Below are 17,683 nucleotides of genomic sequence, written 5' to 3'. Positions count from 1 at the left end.
GGCTCCAACTCTTTTGAGCTTGCGGAGGAAGTACAGGCGCTGGTGGGATCTCTTGGCCATTGATGCCGTGTTGTGGCTCCAGGACAGGTCTTCGGATATGTGCACTCCCAGGAACTTGGTGCTGCTCACTCTCTCCACTGCAGCACCGTCGATGGTTAGTGGAGCATGCTGGGGGCGCACTCTCCTGAAGTCCACAACAATCAAGAGGAGACTATCAAAGCGTCCTTTTCAGCAGTGGATCAGGGACGTCATGGTGGAATGTGCATGTCTACTACAAGCTAAATATTGAAAGCAAACACGCAGCTGAAGCATCCATTGACGAAAAGACATTGTCTAACATCTCCTGTCCCACATAAACCCGCTTCAATTCCAAGCCGCGACAGTTCCACATACGCATTGGCGCTCTGCGCTGACGCTCCTTTCTTCTTATCGCGGGCTCCTCAAGCCATGCATCGCACTTATATCTCCATGGAACATCTCCAGCTGGTCCAGAATGCTGCTGCTTGCCCCTTGACTGGTACTTGTAAGAGGGAGCACATAACTCCTAATCTAGCATCCCTTCACTGGTTGCCTATACATGTTAGAGTTATTTTCAAAAACCGATTTGTTTTCAAATCTTTAAATGGCCTCGCTCCTCCTTACCTCTGAGCTCATCCACCCCTACACACCTCAGGTCTGCTGACCAGACATTAGATGTGCCAAAACCTAAACGGAGGCTAAGAGGGAACCGAGCCTTTTCCGTTGCTTGTCCCACTCTCTGGAATGACCTGCCACTGAACATTTCGGCAAGCCCCCTCGCTGCCCATTTTTAGAACCCGTCTGAAAACTCACTTGTACTCTGAAATTTGTTTCAGCATGATTCAGACTTTATCTTAGTTTTATTCCCTAGTGCTTTCCACTATCTTTGTGACTGCTTTATTGTGACTATTTTAGTTATATTTATATGATAGTGGTCCATGTTAAGCGCTTTGTTACAGCTTCAGATGTTGGGAAAGCGTTATCTAAATCATTATGTATAGTATTGTATTGTATTATGTCAGGAAGGGCATCCGACGTAAAAGCTTGGCCAAAACAAACATGCGGATCAAACCTCTCAAGATGGAGGACACTGATTTGCTGTGGCGACCCCTTGAAGGGAAAAGCCGAAAGGAAAAGAAGATTGTATTATATTGTATTGTAAATGGACTGTTCTTCCTATAGGCGGCGGTAGTGCGCCCAGCATATGATGAGTCAACCTCTGGTCAGTTCTCATTTCACCCGACGAAAGCAGAATTAATTTTTCATGAAGCTGAAACGAAACTGCTTGACTATTCGCGCCAGATTGAGCGCCTTTATTTAGGCGACTACTCGCTGTCAGCCACTGTCGCCTGGATTGGGTTTTCGCTGGTTACCTACCTCCCGAAGTCCGGGATGTCTTTCCTGGCGAAGCCGATTCCCGGCCAGCAACTCCTGGACGACACCGTTCCGCTGACGGCGACCATCGAAGCGAGCCAGAACCTCCAGTCCCACACGGTGAGCGCCCCATTTTTACCGGTGCGAGAGTCACGTAAGTACCCGCGTCATATGCCACACACCTGGGACAATTGGCTCAGGCGTAGGCCCCGGGACGTAGCCATTTGTTGCCGGTTTCATTGACATGTTCGCGGGTATCGTTTGTCGTCACGTACCTGATTCCGTTATTGGTCTTTAATCAGAACCATGATGGGACGTTGGTCCCCAGGGTATATACGTTCATATCCGACTCACCAGTCTCCCCTCAATACAGGAAAAAGTGGCGTTTTCCAACTGGATCCACGAATATCAAAATAAGGTTTCCCTCCGCATGCGAGGGAGATTTTTTTTCGCCTAAGGTTGAATGTAAAGCCCGGCCACCGCGATGAAGCAATTTCCCGGAAGCCTCTGTAGCAATGTGGAAAGAAATTACTTGCTGACAGTCACTCGCGGCCCATTGCATTTGTTGCTCGCATACCTCGAGCTTTTGACGATCATTTGACACGGATAAAACGAGCAACGCTTTTATTAATAGAAAATATGTAACGCCTGAATTCGCAGTGGTTATTTCCCGTGTCCGATAATGGACCCACGTGTTGGCTGTTGTTGACGATAGCTGAGATCAGCTGAGGCTGACATTTAGCTCAGCATGCTAACGCCAAATGCCAGCCAAACCTCTCACAGACGGCCGATGCTTGTTTTTCTCATCTGAATGCTCAGGGGATGTGTCTCGCTAACGTTTTTATGATCACCATGTGACTGAAGAAAAACACTTCATACTCATTGCGCTATTGGTGACCTTTTTCGATGATTTATTATTTTTCGTCAACATCGGAAGGCCATTTCATTAGGTACACGCATTTATGACAGCCAATGGGAAAGCCGAATAGAAGGGCTTGGCGATATGAAAATCAAAAGAAGCAGACAAAAAAAAACATCAAACACACACGCACACATTGGTCCGAATAAATTGCAGTGACATATTTCAAAGTCAGTTTTAAGACCCCCCCCCCCAAAAAAAAAAAAAAAAAAAAAGATTAACCTGTACAGAAGTAAGGGAATCATTCCATATAATTGAACAAAGTAACCATCCATAATACTATAAGTATTAATCACACTTTACCAAAGCCTAGCTAAAAGCTCACTCACAACGTGAAATGTCATAGTCGGGATAACAAGACAAGGAAGCAATGCTTAGAATATCTTGTTTTTTTATCTTTTCATCCCCCCACCCCTTTCAAATTGCTGCTGTGGACTGCAAATTTCCCCATTGTGCCGCATACCTGTCAACTTATCCGTTTTCCCCGTATTATATGTTTTTTCATCATTTTGAATTGTGTACGCTGTATAACAACTTTTATACGATAAAAAATGTCTGCAGTTATCGAGTCTTTGTCAATGAAGCATGACATCCGCATGTGTGTCACATTGTTTTCATTTGATTTTGTATTTACGTTTCCGTATTTGCAGTCCAGCATTTGTGTTGCAATCAAGGAATCAACTAGTTATAACGTAGAAGTAAGCATGGGAGAACCACCAAGTAAGAAGAGAAAAACTCTAGGATCGGTTATAGTTGTGTTATCGGGTCGCCACCAAAAAGAATGGGAGAGTCTCCAAGGTGGATAACATCGTCAACAAAAAGTCCTCAGTTTTCGTTCTGCGTTCTGCAAGTGGATTTTACAATCTAAAGAGCCACTTTAAAACTGCCGAACACATGGAAAATGTAGCCAAAGGCAAGTCTATAATTGCTTGTCGTGTGAATATAATGTAAACAAATTACCTTTGTTTTTGTTCTATCTGTTTTTAGTCTTGCTATAAGTAAATACTTATGTGTTGGGTTGTGTTTGTAAGGTTTATTATCGCTAAATAAGGGGTATTGCAATCATTAATAAGGGGAGCAAAAGTAATACTCGATCATATATACAGTAAAGTCTCGTTATATCGATATTCTCGGGAGTCGGAAAAAATGTCGATATAACCATACTATCGATATATCCGATCCTGCGCCGAACTGCAGAAAAGAGGGGGGGGGGGCAATACGTAAATGGGGGATCTTTGTTATGGCATGTAATTTTATCATTGGGTTCATGGATACATGTTTTTTGTACAGTAGTGAAGTGAAAAATAAAGTTGTGCATAAAATAAAAACGTTTTTACACTTTTGTAATGACTATTTCCTTTCAAAAATGCAACCAACCAATGCTAAATCCTCAAGTTCTATTCACACGAAGCCACGAACGCCAGCATGTACAATCATATGAAAAACAGTGATTGTTGCAAGCAATAAAGATATCTGGATGCAACACAATTAAATACTGTACATGTACAGTAAAGTCTCGTTCTAGCGATATTCAAGGGAGGCCGAAAAATATCGATATAACCGGGACTATCGATATATCCGACCCCGTTTGCATGTAATTTTCTCCGTGCGTGCATAGAAATAGTATCGATATAACCGGGACTATCGATATATCCGATATCGATATAACGAGACTTTACTGTATATATATTTTTTATCGCTGCCTACGGTTGATTATGAAAGCATAATGTGCGCCTGCACGGTAAACTGCATTTGCGCTTGTGTTAGCGTTTTTTTATCATTTCAAATAATGTACGGCGTACTACAACTTTTATACGGGAATTGTAATCATTTATAAGGGCAGCTATTGGCCAAGGTTGACAGGTATGTCAAATGTGGGATGATTAAAGGCTTTCTGATTCTGATCAACGTTACCGTAGAGCAAATGTTTCTGTCTATCATGTTATAACAGGCCTCCACCTTTTATGATAATGTTCCTTTTTGGTTTGTGTGCACGAAGGAGTACATCATTCGAGTACAGAGGGGAGTGTCTTCAGAGAACAGTTGGCAGGTAAGATAGTTCATCCAAAAACTACACCACAAGTCGGGTTTTCCATCCTTTACATCCCGTATTGTACGTCCTCTAAGTGTGTCTCTATGTGTTTGTGTTTGTTCCCCAGGTCATCCGACGCTACAGTGATTTTGACATTCTCAACAACAGTTTGATGGTGAGTCGTGAATCAGCTGCATGAGCAAAAATAAAACATACTAACCATAATAAAAACATGTCAAGACAGCCATAAATCCAATGAGTCTGGGAACCAAACGGGCCATTTTGAGGAGGTTCAGTCTTTGACCTTTTTCTAACAGGATACTGCCAAATGTTTTTTTTTTTTTTTTGCTGAGGTTTTTCCCATCCACTTCCTGCTTCTCACGACAATTCTGCGCATAAGCACAATTAAAGAAAAAAAATAAATAATGAAAAGCTCAGTATGTGCTGGTGCTCCACAGGTGTGCGGCGTCAGCCTTCCTCTACCTCCCAAGAAGCTGATCGGTAACATGGACCGCGAGTTCATCGCAGAAAGGCAGCGCGGCTTGCAGGCTTTTCTGGATGCTGTTACCCAGCATCGTTTGCTGTGCGCCGCCCTGCCCGTCAAAAAATTTTTGGACCCCAACAACTATTCTGCCAACTACACGGGTGGGTTCCTGGCCATTTTCCCTTTTCCTTTTATTTTCCCATGACTGTAAAGTGTCCTTGAGAGTTTTGAAAAGTGCTTAGAAATAAAAGGCATTATTATTATTATTATTATTATTATTATTATTATTATTATTATTATTATTATTATTATTATCTCAACTTACTTTAGATGCCAACGTGTCAATGTTGTAAATGATCCTGGATGGCTGACAATTGCCAATGTGCTATTTTTCCAATAAGAAAACAAAAATACTAGCAAATTTTAGATTAAAAAAATCCACAAATGTAACAAAAAATGTGTTTGTTTGCCTTTTAGAGATTGCCCTGCAACAGGTCTCAATGTTCTTTCGCTCAGATCCCAAGTGGGTGGTGATGGAGCCTCTCCGAGATATTGGTAGAATGCCTCTGTGGTCCCAAAATGCTCTCCAGGCTCCAAAGCTGTGCTCTAGTAACACAATCTTTTTTTTGTATTGCAGGCTGGAGGATCAGGAAAAAGTATTTTTTGGTCAAAAACAAAGAACAAGCCAAGGAGAAGTACCTGCTCAGCTGGGTGAATGCCATGCCACAACTACACATTTTTGTTCATTGGAAAGACGATGCACTCTATTAACTTTGCAAATTTCCCCATTGTGGGAGGACTAAAGGCTTTCTGAATCTGATTCTGATAACTTATTCACTGCCAGACGTGCAAAAACGTGTCCACTCCAGTGCCAGGGTTTTTGTCATTGTCACTTGAATTCCAGGACCCACAGAATATTGAGTTTTAAGACTACATAAACATTCAATACATCGTTAGAAACCTTTGACTCTCTTCCTTCATCAGAAAAAAATTCATTCCTAAATTATATGGGTGTGGAGTTATCTGAGCTTGAAATGAGGGCGGCTGTCCAAAATACAATGCAATACATAAATATTGGTTTGTATAGGGCTTTAACAACAGCTGAAGCTGGAAGAAAGCACTAACATGGAAAAATGGGAAATGCTGCCCCTTGTGGAAAAGAAAAAAACATGGGCAGAGGCTTGCTTGGTTGCCGCTTTATCGGCACCCAAGCATGAAAAAACAAAACCCGACCAAATTTGGGAATGGCGCTCTACGTCAAATGTTCAATACCCGAATGAATTCGTGAAAGGCAGTGAGTGAGTTAAATATTAAAACATAGGTGCCTTGAGAGACGAATTGAGTTTATCCCTGACAACACACATTTCAAATCATTGTGTCCTATTGCAGTCAATGTAAACAACATTAATCCGTTCCAACCTCTTCTAAGAAAATGGAAGTCAGCGTATTGTTTTTAAATAGCTCTGCAATGTTGTACATTATCAAAGCAAGTATAATTTTTTTAATCAATTTTCTGAGCTTCAAAACAGAACATCTCCAAATTGAAATTAATTAAACACTGTGTCATATTAATGTGAGCGTAGGTGGACTTGGGCCCTGACAAGTTCCTGTCTGACAAAGATCTGCAGTCCACCATGAAACTCCTCACCAGCCTCTCTGTACGTACTCATATAATGGACTGTTTCCCTTCCTTGGTTGGCTTCCGTGTGAAATGGATTTCCAAGCGCCTTGTCGCTTCGTTTCAGAGTCCTTACGTGTGTCCCCTGCTGTTCTCCAGCACCAGCGAGTCGACGGCACTTCTCATCCGACCTTTCAGCGAGGCTGGCTCCCTGCGAGATCACATCTGTAAGGTAAGAAGCCTCACAATTCACAATTTTCTTGAAAGCGGTGTTCAAGACATGAAATAACCATTGCTGAGAAAAAAAAGCAATTACGCTCTCATGAACAGCCTCAATAAAATTTTAAAATTTTTCAAAATCATCTGATGATGTAAATTTCTCCACTGTGAGACTAATAAAGGCATATCCAATCCAATCCAATGATTTAAAACGGGCTCCTTAGCGTACGCCACATGTGTTCGTCCATTCCAATTTATTTATTTATGCATGTATGTATTTATTTATTTTTTTATTTATTGATGCATTTATATGTGTATTTATTTATTTATCTGTGTATTTGTTTATTTATTTGGTTGTGCATTTATTTATGTAATTATTCAGTTATTTATTTATCTGCACATTTATCCATGCATATATTTATCTGTGCATTTATATATTTATCTGTGCATTTATTTATTTGCCTGTGCATGTATTTATTGATTCAGTTAATTTATCTGTGCATTTATCCATATGTTTATTTATCTGTCCATTTATTTATTTATCTGTCCATTTATTTATTTGTCTGTACATTTCTTTCTTTCTTTCTTTCTTTCTTTCTTTCTTTCTTTCTTTCTTTCTTTCTTTCTTTCTTTCTTTCTTTCTTTCTTTCTTTCTTTCTTTCTTTCTTTCTTTCTTTCCATGTCTATTTATTTATTGGTGTGTGTATCTGTTTATCGACTAATCATTTTAATTGTATTTATTTATTTATTACTATGTATTTACTAACCAAATGCTGTGTCTAGTTTTTGCTTTTTTGACCATTTTGGAATGGATGGAAGACACTGATTTGCTGTGGCGACCCGTTGAAGGGAAAAGCCGAAAGGAAAAGAAGATGTCTTTATTAACTATCCATTCATGTACAGTAAAGTCTCGTTATATCGATATCGGTTATATCAATGGTACTGCTTAATACGATACTATTTCTATGAACGCAAGGAGAAAATTTACATGCCGCAGGATTGGATACATCGATAGTCCGGTTATATCAATATTTTTTCCGACTCCGGAGAATATCGATAAAACGAGACTTTACTGTATTTGTTTATTATTAATTTAATTATTATTATTTAATTATTAATTATTAATCAGGTGAAGCCCAGAGAGAACTACCTGAAAAAGTACGGCAACCCCAAAAAGTCTCAGCCTCTCGAACTGTCGCAAATCAAACTCTACGGCCGACAGATACTGGAGGTACGTACGCGTATGGACACATACGGACATGTCCGTACCCGCGGACACTGATTTGTCGTCAACTCTTCGTGTGCGCTCAGGGCCTCCGGCTCCTCCACGACGGTGGGCTTTTTTACGGCCACCTCCAGACCTCCAACGTGATGTTGGAACAGGGAATCTGTCGCCTGACGGATGTGGAGAACGGCATGCTGGGAGTTCCTTCAACCCTGCGACCCGCCGTCACCCACTTCAGGAAGATTAATGTACGTATACGCACAGTTCTCACGCTTTTGCGCCCCATTTTTCGTCATCTCTACTTAAAAGCCTCCACTTGAATGTGCTTTTATTGTTGCACCTCTGCTATTATAAGCACGAAGACCCACTGCGATTGATGCAGTATAAATCGGGCTGGGGGCAGGGGGTGGCAGTTTTGAACTACTCGTAAAACTTGAATGTAGTCTCAATTCACTGAACCTGGCCAAAGCCATATCCTCGAGAAATATTCTATTTCATTTCCAGAGGTGGATATTCCATAAGGTAAAGACGTCAGCACGGGAAGCCTCATCCGTCACACCATCTGTCTTGATTCGGTTTTTCCTCCTCGGGCTCGGTGGTTTTCTGAAAAAAAAAAAAAAAAAAAAAAAAAATGTCGAGGTACACGAGCTGGAGAGGTTTTTTTTTTAACTTTTTGTTTGTTACCTAATTTGTTGTGGGCCACATTGTATTGATAGTTTCCTCTCGGGGGCCGTTATGAATTTGGGGAAGCCATTGGAATGTTTCATCTCCTTCACATATTACATATGGAGCGCTCAAAAAAATGAATGAATCACTAGTTTTCAAATTTGAAGTCAACAATAATGACTGTTATTGTGTTTTACATGCGAAAAATTGACATTTTGCAAGCATCATGGCACTTGTTTTGCTTTCGAGGGCCAAAATAAAATAATATGACGGGCCAGATTCGGCCCCAGGCCTTGACTTTCTGGCGTACCACAAAGAAATTCGTGAATTTAAGTGGAAATGTGTGTTTTACTGTAGACGATTGAAAGCATGGACGTCTTCTGCTTTGGACATTTACTTTACGAAATCACTTACGGCCGACCGCCTGACAAGGTGCCTCTGGACAATTATCCTGAGATCCCCTACACTGCTGTGGGTTAGTATACATACACAAACACGCATACACGCACACACATACACCACTCTTATATACATGTGTGTATAGTGTCGGTGCTGCAGTCCATCTTGTCGACAGAAGCTTGCAAGTCAGGGATGCCAACAGTGTCGCAGCTCATTCAGACGCCGTAAGTTGTCGTTATGTAGTTGTGTTATTTATTTATTTATTTTTTGTCTTGAATGTCGCGTGTTTCGAATGCAATGTTCTTGTCAACCATATCGGTGTCACGTGTTTCGGGTACAAGTAATTCCTTGCGTGTCGTGTTCAACGCGTAGCCCGTTTTAATGGCGTGCTGTGGGAAAGCGGTATGCAACGTGTTTATGCGCAGTGGTGTTATTTTTAACAATTGATTATTCTTGTGATTTATTTTAGGCTGTTCAGTGACGTTCCGCTACCGCACTCAGAGAAAGCGCAGATTCGGGTAAAAAAAACGCTGTTGCGATGCGCATGCTGCATTAGAATATAAAAATTCCATTCCATCTTATGTCGCTTGTTCTGGATGTCATTCCATCCATCCAGGTGCCAAGCAGACTGAAGGAGGCTCTGAAGGGTGCCAAGGAGCGTGTGGAGAAACGTCTGCAGGAGGAGCAGAAAGTGGTGGGTTCATCTTGAAATAGAAGCCAAAACTCCCTCACCATGTCCCACAACCTTTTCACCCTCGTGATGTTCACATGCACCACGATTCGTAGCAATCAAGTCATTTATTATCTTTTTGTTTGTTTTGCTGAAAGTTGCACAAGCACAAGAGGCTGACCAGAGCGCAATCCCATCATGGCTCAGAAGAAGAGAAGAAGAGGAGGAAGATTCTGGCCAGGAAGGTAGGATGACATTCAAACTTCCCGTCTTCTTGACACTGATGTATTTCTCGTAACACGGATGCAACGCGGCATGCGCGGGTTACGCAACCTTGTGGCTCCTTTGCAGAAATGCAGGCAGTCGACATGTGAAAACGATGACGATGTCTCTGTCCGGAACAACAATAACTCTGGTGGGGGTAACTCTTTATTTTGTTTTTCTAGAAAACAAAAAGATCCCAATCCAAAATAATAAAAATTCAGATTTTGGTGCTCAAATGAATGTACTGGTAATGAAAATACAAAATAAATTTAATTGCAAATCTTTTCAATTGGAATGTATGAAATTGGCCAAATATTATTTCAAATGTCAAATAGAATCTGACAAAATTTGAATGATTTTTTCCCTCCCTTGCTGTGTCTTCAGGCTCGGGCGCCAGTTCCCCTCCAACGTGTCCCTCGTCCCCCACGCCGCCTCCAACCACAGGTCGGTTCATTCGTGTTTGAATTATCCGCTGCGTATTGCAAAGTAATCCGCCCCCATTTACCACTAAAATTTGACACCCCCCCCCCCCCCCCCCCCCCGCAAAAAAAGAATGTAAACGACTGAATCACAGCTTAAGTTGTCATAAAAAATCAGATATTAAGTCACTCAAAAGTTACGTTGTCACCTTGGCTTACAAACGTTTCAGTTTACGAGCGTTAAATTTATGAAAATTTTACCTTAGCATACGAACTATTTTTCGGGATACACGCAGAGCTGCCACAATGAGTGATGTGTCGTTCGCGAACGAGCCCGTTCTCCTAACAAGAAAATGGCAGCCGACTGTTTTTGTTCGGCTAAAGCCACGTGATTGGTCAAGAACGCAGCAGTGAGGGAGTGGGGGTTACAGACAGAGAGAGAGTGAAGCCGTTCTCCAAAAAGAAAATGGCTGACGACTTTTTTTGTCCTCTATTCCCCGCCCCCAGTCTTCAGTTAAAGCCACGTGATTGGTGGTTTAAACATTTAAGCAAAACGTTTAAACAAACCACAAACAAGTGGTTTAAACATTAAAGAGACAGGCAGACGACAGTGAGAGAGTTTCAACTTTGATCGTTCAAAGGCAGAGTGTAGACTGCAAGGTTAAAATATCCCATCAATCAGGCTCCACAAACAACCCGCACATGCCATCTGTATACGTGATGCAAAAAGCTATCAACCCAGCGAAACAGAACACAATTGATGAGGAACTAGATAAAATTATCGCAGAGAAAGCACCTACACGGGATCATTCCTCAAGATGGTGAAAGAAGGTTACGTTCCTCATCAAGTGTTTAATGCTGAGGAAACCGGCCACTCCATTCCATCGACTATCACAAAGGTAGAAAAAAACGACTTTATTGTACCGTACAGTTTATTTCTTTAATTATAATACCATAGCACATTTATTATACATGACATAAGGTGTATTTAGTGTAGTTTTAAGGCTTAGAAAATTAGAAAGTAGAAAATTATGTTTTATGGGGACCTGGGAATGGATTATTCTCATTTTAATGGTTTCCTATGGGAAATTAATTTTTGGGATACACACTTTTCGCCTTACACACTCTGTCTGGGAACCAATTAAGTTCGTAAGCCAAGGTATCACTGTATGTTACAACCCCCCCCCCCCCCCAAAAAAAAAAAAAAAAAAAGAACAGCCAAAAAGCAAAATGTACATAGCACTTGATCCTGTCTCTGTGTTCCCTGTCTTCCTCTTGTTGCTGTCTCACTGCTGACGGGTCATTTATTTGTGATATCTCTCTCTCTATCCCGTGCGTCACCACAGTAGAGCATGCTCCATTCTGACCATGTCCTTGGGGTAAAGTAAACATTTTTTTTATCCCCCACCTTGATGATGATAACAATGCTAGTGGCTGTCAGTGGTGGGCTTTAAAAAGACAAGAAAACAATGCCGTCATTATTACAAGCTTCCCAGCAAGACCTGTTAGCACAAACGAAGTAAAAAGACCTTCGTGAGAACTCAATAGCTGTGTTCGAAGGACCCTTTTTAGCCGCCGTCGGCCGCACGTTGCTCATCCATTCAGGCCCCGCCTTTTTTAGCTGCATACACTGAAAGGTGACAGATATGACAATGTAGACCACCGGTGTCAAAGTCAAGGCCGTGGGGCCAGATCTGGCCCACGAGATCATTTTACTTCGGCCGACAAAAGCAAATCAAGCATGTCAAGTGCCATGATGCTTGATGCTTGCTTAAGTCTGAACCAAAATTTCAATTTGTCGTATGTAAACCACAATAACAGTAATTATTTTTGACTTCAGATTCAAAAACTAGTTTTTTATCGAGTTAATTTTAACTAGTTAATTATCTCATTCACTGCCATTCCTGAATTTTATGAATTGAAAGGCATGACGTGGAGCGCCATTCCCAAATTTTTTCGGGTTTTGGTTATTCTTGCCGGGGGTTGCCAATAAAGCGCAGGTCAGACCTCTGGCAATGTTTTTCCCTTCCATGAGGGGGCAGTATTTTCCTTTTGTCCATGTTACTGCTTTGTTACCCCTTTAGCTGTTGTTAAAACACTATAACACTTGTTAAAACACTATAAATCAAGATGTATGTATTGTATTTTATTTTGTACAGCCACCCCCATTTCAAGCTCAGACAACTCCAAAATACATATAACTTACAAATTAATTCATTCTTTCAGATGAAAGAGGGAGTCCAAGGTTTGTAACACTGAATTGAATATTTATGTAGTCCTAAAACTCAATATTCTGTGGATCCTGCAATTTGAGTGGAAAATTCCAAAAACCTGGCACTGGAGTGGACACATTTTTGCACATCGTCCGGCAGTGAATGATTTTTTTTTTTTTTTTTTTGTGCGCTCTCGTCCGGCAGTGAATGAGTTATTTTTTTGTGCGCTCTTTGTGTAATAGGTGAAGGGGGTGCAACATTCTAATGGCTTTATCTAATTCACAAGTAACTACAATATGGCCCATGGAGAAAATGAATTTGACACCCTTAATTTATACCATGAGGATGCTGACCTCAAGTGGACGCCAACAATAATAACCGCACCGCAAGTTTTTTTTTAATTGGCGTGTTGGTGTTGGTGTTTTGTTGTTTAGCAATGCACAAAAATATTTGTCGAAAATTAATGTGGTTGGGATAATCAGCAGTATTTTCAATGGAGTTGCAGCCGTGTGTCGTTAATAGTATTTTATAATAGTCTGCAGGTAAAAAAGTGAATCTCATTTACTCATTTCCCACTTCCTTGATCACCATGTCGTAGCCGTTTTGGTCAACTACACAGCTCACCATTTTAAAAACAAAACAAAAATCCACATTTGGCGATTAAATAGAAAATCTCACATCAGCCAATGAGAGATCAATGAAATCTCAATGAGAATTCCACAAGAGTGCGAGTGCAGCTTACTCGGAAGCTGACGGCGTTTTCAAAAGCTTCACAATCTGCAATGAAGCAACGTTAACGTTATTCAAGCTCATACCTTCTCATTGGAGATTGTGACCTACAGTGTTTTGTTTGTCTGCTTGGGCTCGCAGCATGCTGCCTTTTTCACCCCTTTTTAATAAAAAAAGGTTGTTATTTATTTCTTTTCTTTTAGGCCCTTTTGTGTCCTAAGCTTTTTGCCGCCACACGATTGAATAATCACTGCGTTGTTCCACCAAAGCGACATTATCGGAATGCTCCTTTTGGGTTGCTGAATACGTTTCCTTTTTTCTAAAACATTCGTTATACTTTGAAAACGGCAAAGGTTTTTCTAAGTCAGCTTTCTTTTTGCTTCAAGCTTGGTGGTGGTAAAGAATAATAATAATAATAATAATGATAATACATTTCATTTATAAGCGCCTTTCAAAACTCTCAAGGTCACTTTACAGTCACAGGATAAGTTTTTCTGTAGGTGAGCAGCGGCAGCCACACGCGCCAGCCTTCACTCAACCCAGAAGTAACTCAAGTACATAGAAAGCTAACTAGCTAATAGATAGCCAGCAAGATAGCTAGCTAGCCGACCAGTTAACTAATAGATAGCTAATAGATAGCAAATAGACGGCAATAATACTGAACAACTGCAAATTTTAGTCGGTGATGGCTTTGGATATTGTTGAAGCTGATTACAAACTTTTTTTGGAGCCCGGCAATAAAATGGATTTTGACACCATCAAATCCAGGGTATTGTTTAAATCACTCTCACTGTCATGACATTTATTTTCCACATGATGGCACAATAGAACGAATTAAACTTCATGAAGCTTCATGACGCTTTGGCCCCAGAAGTGAATTTAAGGAAAAGAAGAAGCTATCTAACTGGCTGGATAGCGGATGATTAGCTAGATAGCAAAAAGCTAGCTATCAGAATCAGAAAACCTTTATTTGTCCCACAATGGGAAAATTTGCAGTCCGCAACAGGAATTTGTAAGGGGGTGGGGGAGGGGTGAAAGGATAGAAAAAAAAGATATTGTAAGCATAGTCAAATAAAAATGTCAGCAGACTGAGATGTATACTGTAAATGTGCAAAACTGTTTCATAAAAAAACTACATTGTGCAAGTATCAAGAAAGGTATATTAATATATGTAGCTGTATTGCATCAACCCATATTTACAGTACAAGTGTCCATTTTTTAGCTTCCCGTACATAAATGATGTAAAATGATGCAACTCCCCCTCCCTTCTGTCTGACAGGAATTCAGACCAAACTTTTCTGTTATAGGTTGATTCCAGTGTTATAAAAGATGGATTTTTTTGTAGTTTTTTTCATGACTTTCATCAAAGTCAGTTCATTTCCATAAAGATTTAAATGCCTGGAAGCAACTGAGGTGGTGGGGGGGAACCAGATCATCGTATCTGTCTTTGAAACAATTTTTGGCAGTAATAATAATACGAATATACATTTAATTGACAAGCGCCTTTCTGAACACCCAAAGATACCTTACAATAAAAAACAACACATAAAACAATAAATCATAAAATAGCAGATTAAACTAGACCATGAAAGCAAGTTTAAACAGGTGGGGTTTGAGGTGAGATTTAAAAATAGGAAGTGAGTCAATATTACGGATGTTGGGTGGAAGGGAGTTCCAGAGTTTGGGAGCAGAGCGGCTGAAAGCTCTGCACCCCATCGTGGTGAGATGGGACGTGGGCATACAGAGGTGGTGGGAGGATGAGGATCTGAGGGCCCGAGAGGGAACGGAGATTTGAAGGTCAGACAGATAGGGGGGGCAAGGTTATGGATGGCTTTAACGTAAACAGAAGTATCTTGAAATTAATACGAAGTTTAACAGGGAGCCAGTGGAGCTGCTGGAGGACAGGAGTGATGTGGTGAAAGGATGGGGTTTTAGTGATGATCCGGGCTGAGGAATTTTGGACTAGTTGGATCAGTGTTTGCAGTTAGTAAACACACACCTGTGGATGTTTTTTAAGGTGTGTCTGAAAGACAGCGCTTCTTATGTAACATCATGGTGAAGTCACAAAATATCGGGAAGGAAATCGTGCCATTGTATAAATCTGGTTCATCCTTGGGCGTAATTGCCAAATGCCTGAAGGTTGCGTAATCCTTCCCTTCAAATGACGATCTAATGAATTATCCGAAATGCCAAGGTCAACCCAAGAACCCAAAAAAAAAAAGATCTCGTAAAGCTTATAAACTTTGGCTCAGTTCCACCGTTTCTGTCAAAACGATATTCCTGCTAACTGCTGTGAGAAACGTGTGGAAGGATGTTGACGACGTTGGACACAAGTTGGAGACTTTTAACCCTTTTTTGGGGTCGTCCCGCTTGACCTATCACAGAAAAACGTTTAGTCTGATTCCACATCAGCCAGTTGAGGCATGATTTGCGGTTTCAGGCGTAGATTGTCCTAAACGGCGGTGAAAACCTTCACAGATGGCGCTAAAGGGAAATGATTCCTAACAGCTTTGCGCAATTGCAGCAAGTGAGCGTTTTTCTCACGTTTGTTCCACTCTCTCATTCGTCGGGTGTTTTGGTTTGTCCAGTTGGTCCTCCTGCGCCTCCTCCTCCTCCTCCCGTGTTGGACACGTCCTCCTCATCCTCCTGCTCCTCCTCCGCCGCCGTGCCCCTTCCCGGAGGTCGCGCCGCCTTGCTGAGCTCCATCCAGGCCTTCAGCAAAGGCAACCTGAAGAAGGCCCAAACCGAAGACCGCAGCCGGCCCGTCTTCTGACCGTCGCCGTCCTCCGACGCTCCCTGACATGTGAAGACAAATCCCTTATAAAATAATTTGCTTCTTATCTAATCTTTAGATTCACATCCGTACCTGGGATTGTTTTTGTTTTGTTTCTTGACATTGGGAACGGAGCCGGAACGAGCTCCCATCTACCGAATGCTGGAAATGCCAAGGTTGACCTTGTGTGGTGAAGATAACAGCTGCTTTCTTCCAGATTGTTCTCGATCCAAACATCTGTTGCTATGGCGGCTTCCTGATTGCCCAGCTGACCAAGATCTATTGGTCAGCTGGTAAATTTCTGAGTTGTGTATGCCAATATATATATATATATATATATATTATTGTTTTTTTTTCTGCAGTTGTGAGGCTCAAAATGACAAACACTCATGTCATTATTAAAAGAAAAGTTCGGAGTGAATTGGGCGAACAATCAAAATAGTCCTTTTTTCAAAATATCATTTTCTTAAAAAAACAATTGTGAAAAAATGTCCAATCAGAGCATATATCTCCATTGTAACTTTTTCAACAAAAATGACCAAAATACATTTTTTTTTCATGTTTTATATTTTCAAAATGCAAAAAAAAACTTGGTAGTTCCATCTTCTCACAGAATTCTAAAAAGTAGTGAAAATATTTTACATTTCATTTCCTTTTGAAAGTATATGCAGTATCTCCATATTGTTAATCCTCCCCAGAAAAACAAGAAAAAAGATTATGGATAGTACGTATTTTTTAATCAAATGGAAAGTCTGTATCATCTTTTTGTTTTTAAAATTGCAAAAACAAGCACAAAAAGTGTGCTTTGGCCAAGTGTGAAAAGTCACATTTGAAGATTCATATTTTTCTATCACACAATTGTGTATATGTTCAATCCATTTGAGATATGTTTAGCTGAACCACATCAGATCCGTGCTTGCTTATATATCAATTGAAAGACTTCCAAGAACTGTCTTTGTATGACTTTTTTTTAATGTATAACTCATGCAATTCAAAAGGTTTGCACCATGAAAACGTTTTACTATTCTTTTATTGTGCCATATATGTGTGATATGACCCTTGTGCCTATTGATGAATGTCTGTTTAACATTACAGATTGGACTTGGGAGGCCATCTTTGTGGAAAGCGTCAGCGATTGTTTGAATGTATGTGGCTTGTTTTTTTGTGCCCTGTTGCATTCCACTTGAATTATGGCCGAACGTTCCTCTGCAGCACTTTACCCGTTTAAAGGCAACATTTGTGACGTCAATATAAAACAATAAAGACTCAGTGTGTGATGCTTTGAGTATAATAATACACTGCCTTCGTTTTTGTTCATCTCCACAGTTCAGAGTGCAGTAAAAAAATGTTTCCATGTGTACTTTTCAGTTTTTGCGGCACATTTGCCCAATATTTGAAATGGGAATATAAATTGCCCTCCATACGGTGGTTGGTTCAAGGGTACTTCATATATGTTAAGTTTCAGAAATCATAAATGGGAAGATTTTCGTACTCGCAACTCTGGTGCGTGTTAAAATAATGTGAGCGTTACAAAAGTGCAAATTAGAAGTAAATAAAACACAAACATGCTGTCATTGTTTATTTATGCATTCAATTAGTATAAACATGTATTTTATTTTTTACAATTTCTTTTGTTTCACCTTACAAATGAATTGTCTGTA

At 40.5% G+C, this 17,683-nt stretch overlaps 1 protein-coding gene across 3 annotated transcripts; it reads left to right on the top strand.

The window, feature by feature from the left end:
* Positions 1-204: 204 nt before the first annotated feature.
* pxk (PX domain containing serine/threonine kinase) lies at positions 205-17,341 on the top strand. 3 transcript variants are annotated; one of them, XM_089011164.1, is made up of 19 exons: positions 205-1,512; positions 4,311-4,361; positions 4,471-4,518; positions 4,802-4,988; positions 5,305-5,382; positions 5,465-5,538; positions 6,411-6,485; positions 6,573-6,677; positions 7,794-7,895; positions 7,976-8,137; positions 8,913-9,030; positions 9,100-9,178; positions 9,424-9,472; positions 9,571-9,648; positions 9,783-9,869; positions 9,976-10,039; positions 10,273-10,332; positions 11,657-11,686; positions 15,838-15,977. In XM_089011164.1, exons 1-18 carry the CDS (start codon positions 1,411-1,413, stop codon positions 11,671-11,673), a joined length of 1,536 nt encoding a protein of 511 aa, XP_088867290.1. In that variant the 5' UTR covers positions 205-1,410; the 3' UTR covers positions 11,674-11,686; positions 15,838-15,977. The 3 variants fall into 3 exon arrangements, with proteins under 3 accessions (XP_088867290.1, XP_088867289.1, XP_088867288.1); XM_089011163.1 differs by having other exon boundaries at positions 206-1,512; positions 11,654-11,686; XM_089011162.1 differs by lacking the exon at positions 11,657-11,686 and having other exon boundaries at positions 207-1,512; positions 15,838-17,341.
* Positions 17,342-17,683: the final 342 nt, after the last annotated feature.

This window comes from Hippocampus bargibanti, linkage group LG12 (genome assembly GCF_051943395.1).
Source record: "Hippocampus bargibanti isolate YZ-2025 linkage group LG12, ASM5194339v1, whole genome shotgun sequence".
Taxonomy (NCBI): Eukaryota; Metazoa; Chordata; class Actinopteri; order Syngnathiformes; family Syngnathidae; genus Hippocampus; species Hippocampus bargibanti.
The sequence above is the reverse complement of the archived record's forward strand: the minus strand, read 5'-3'. Positions and strand labels throughout refer to the sequence as shown.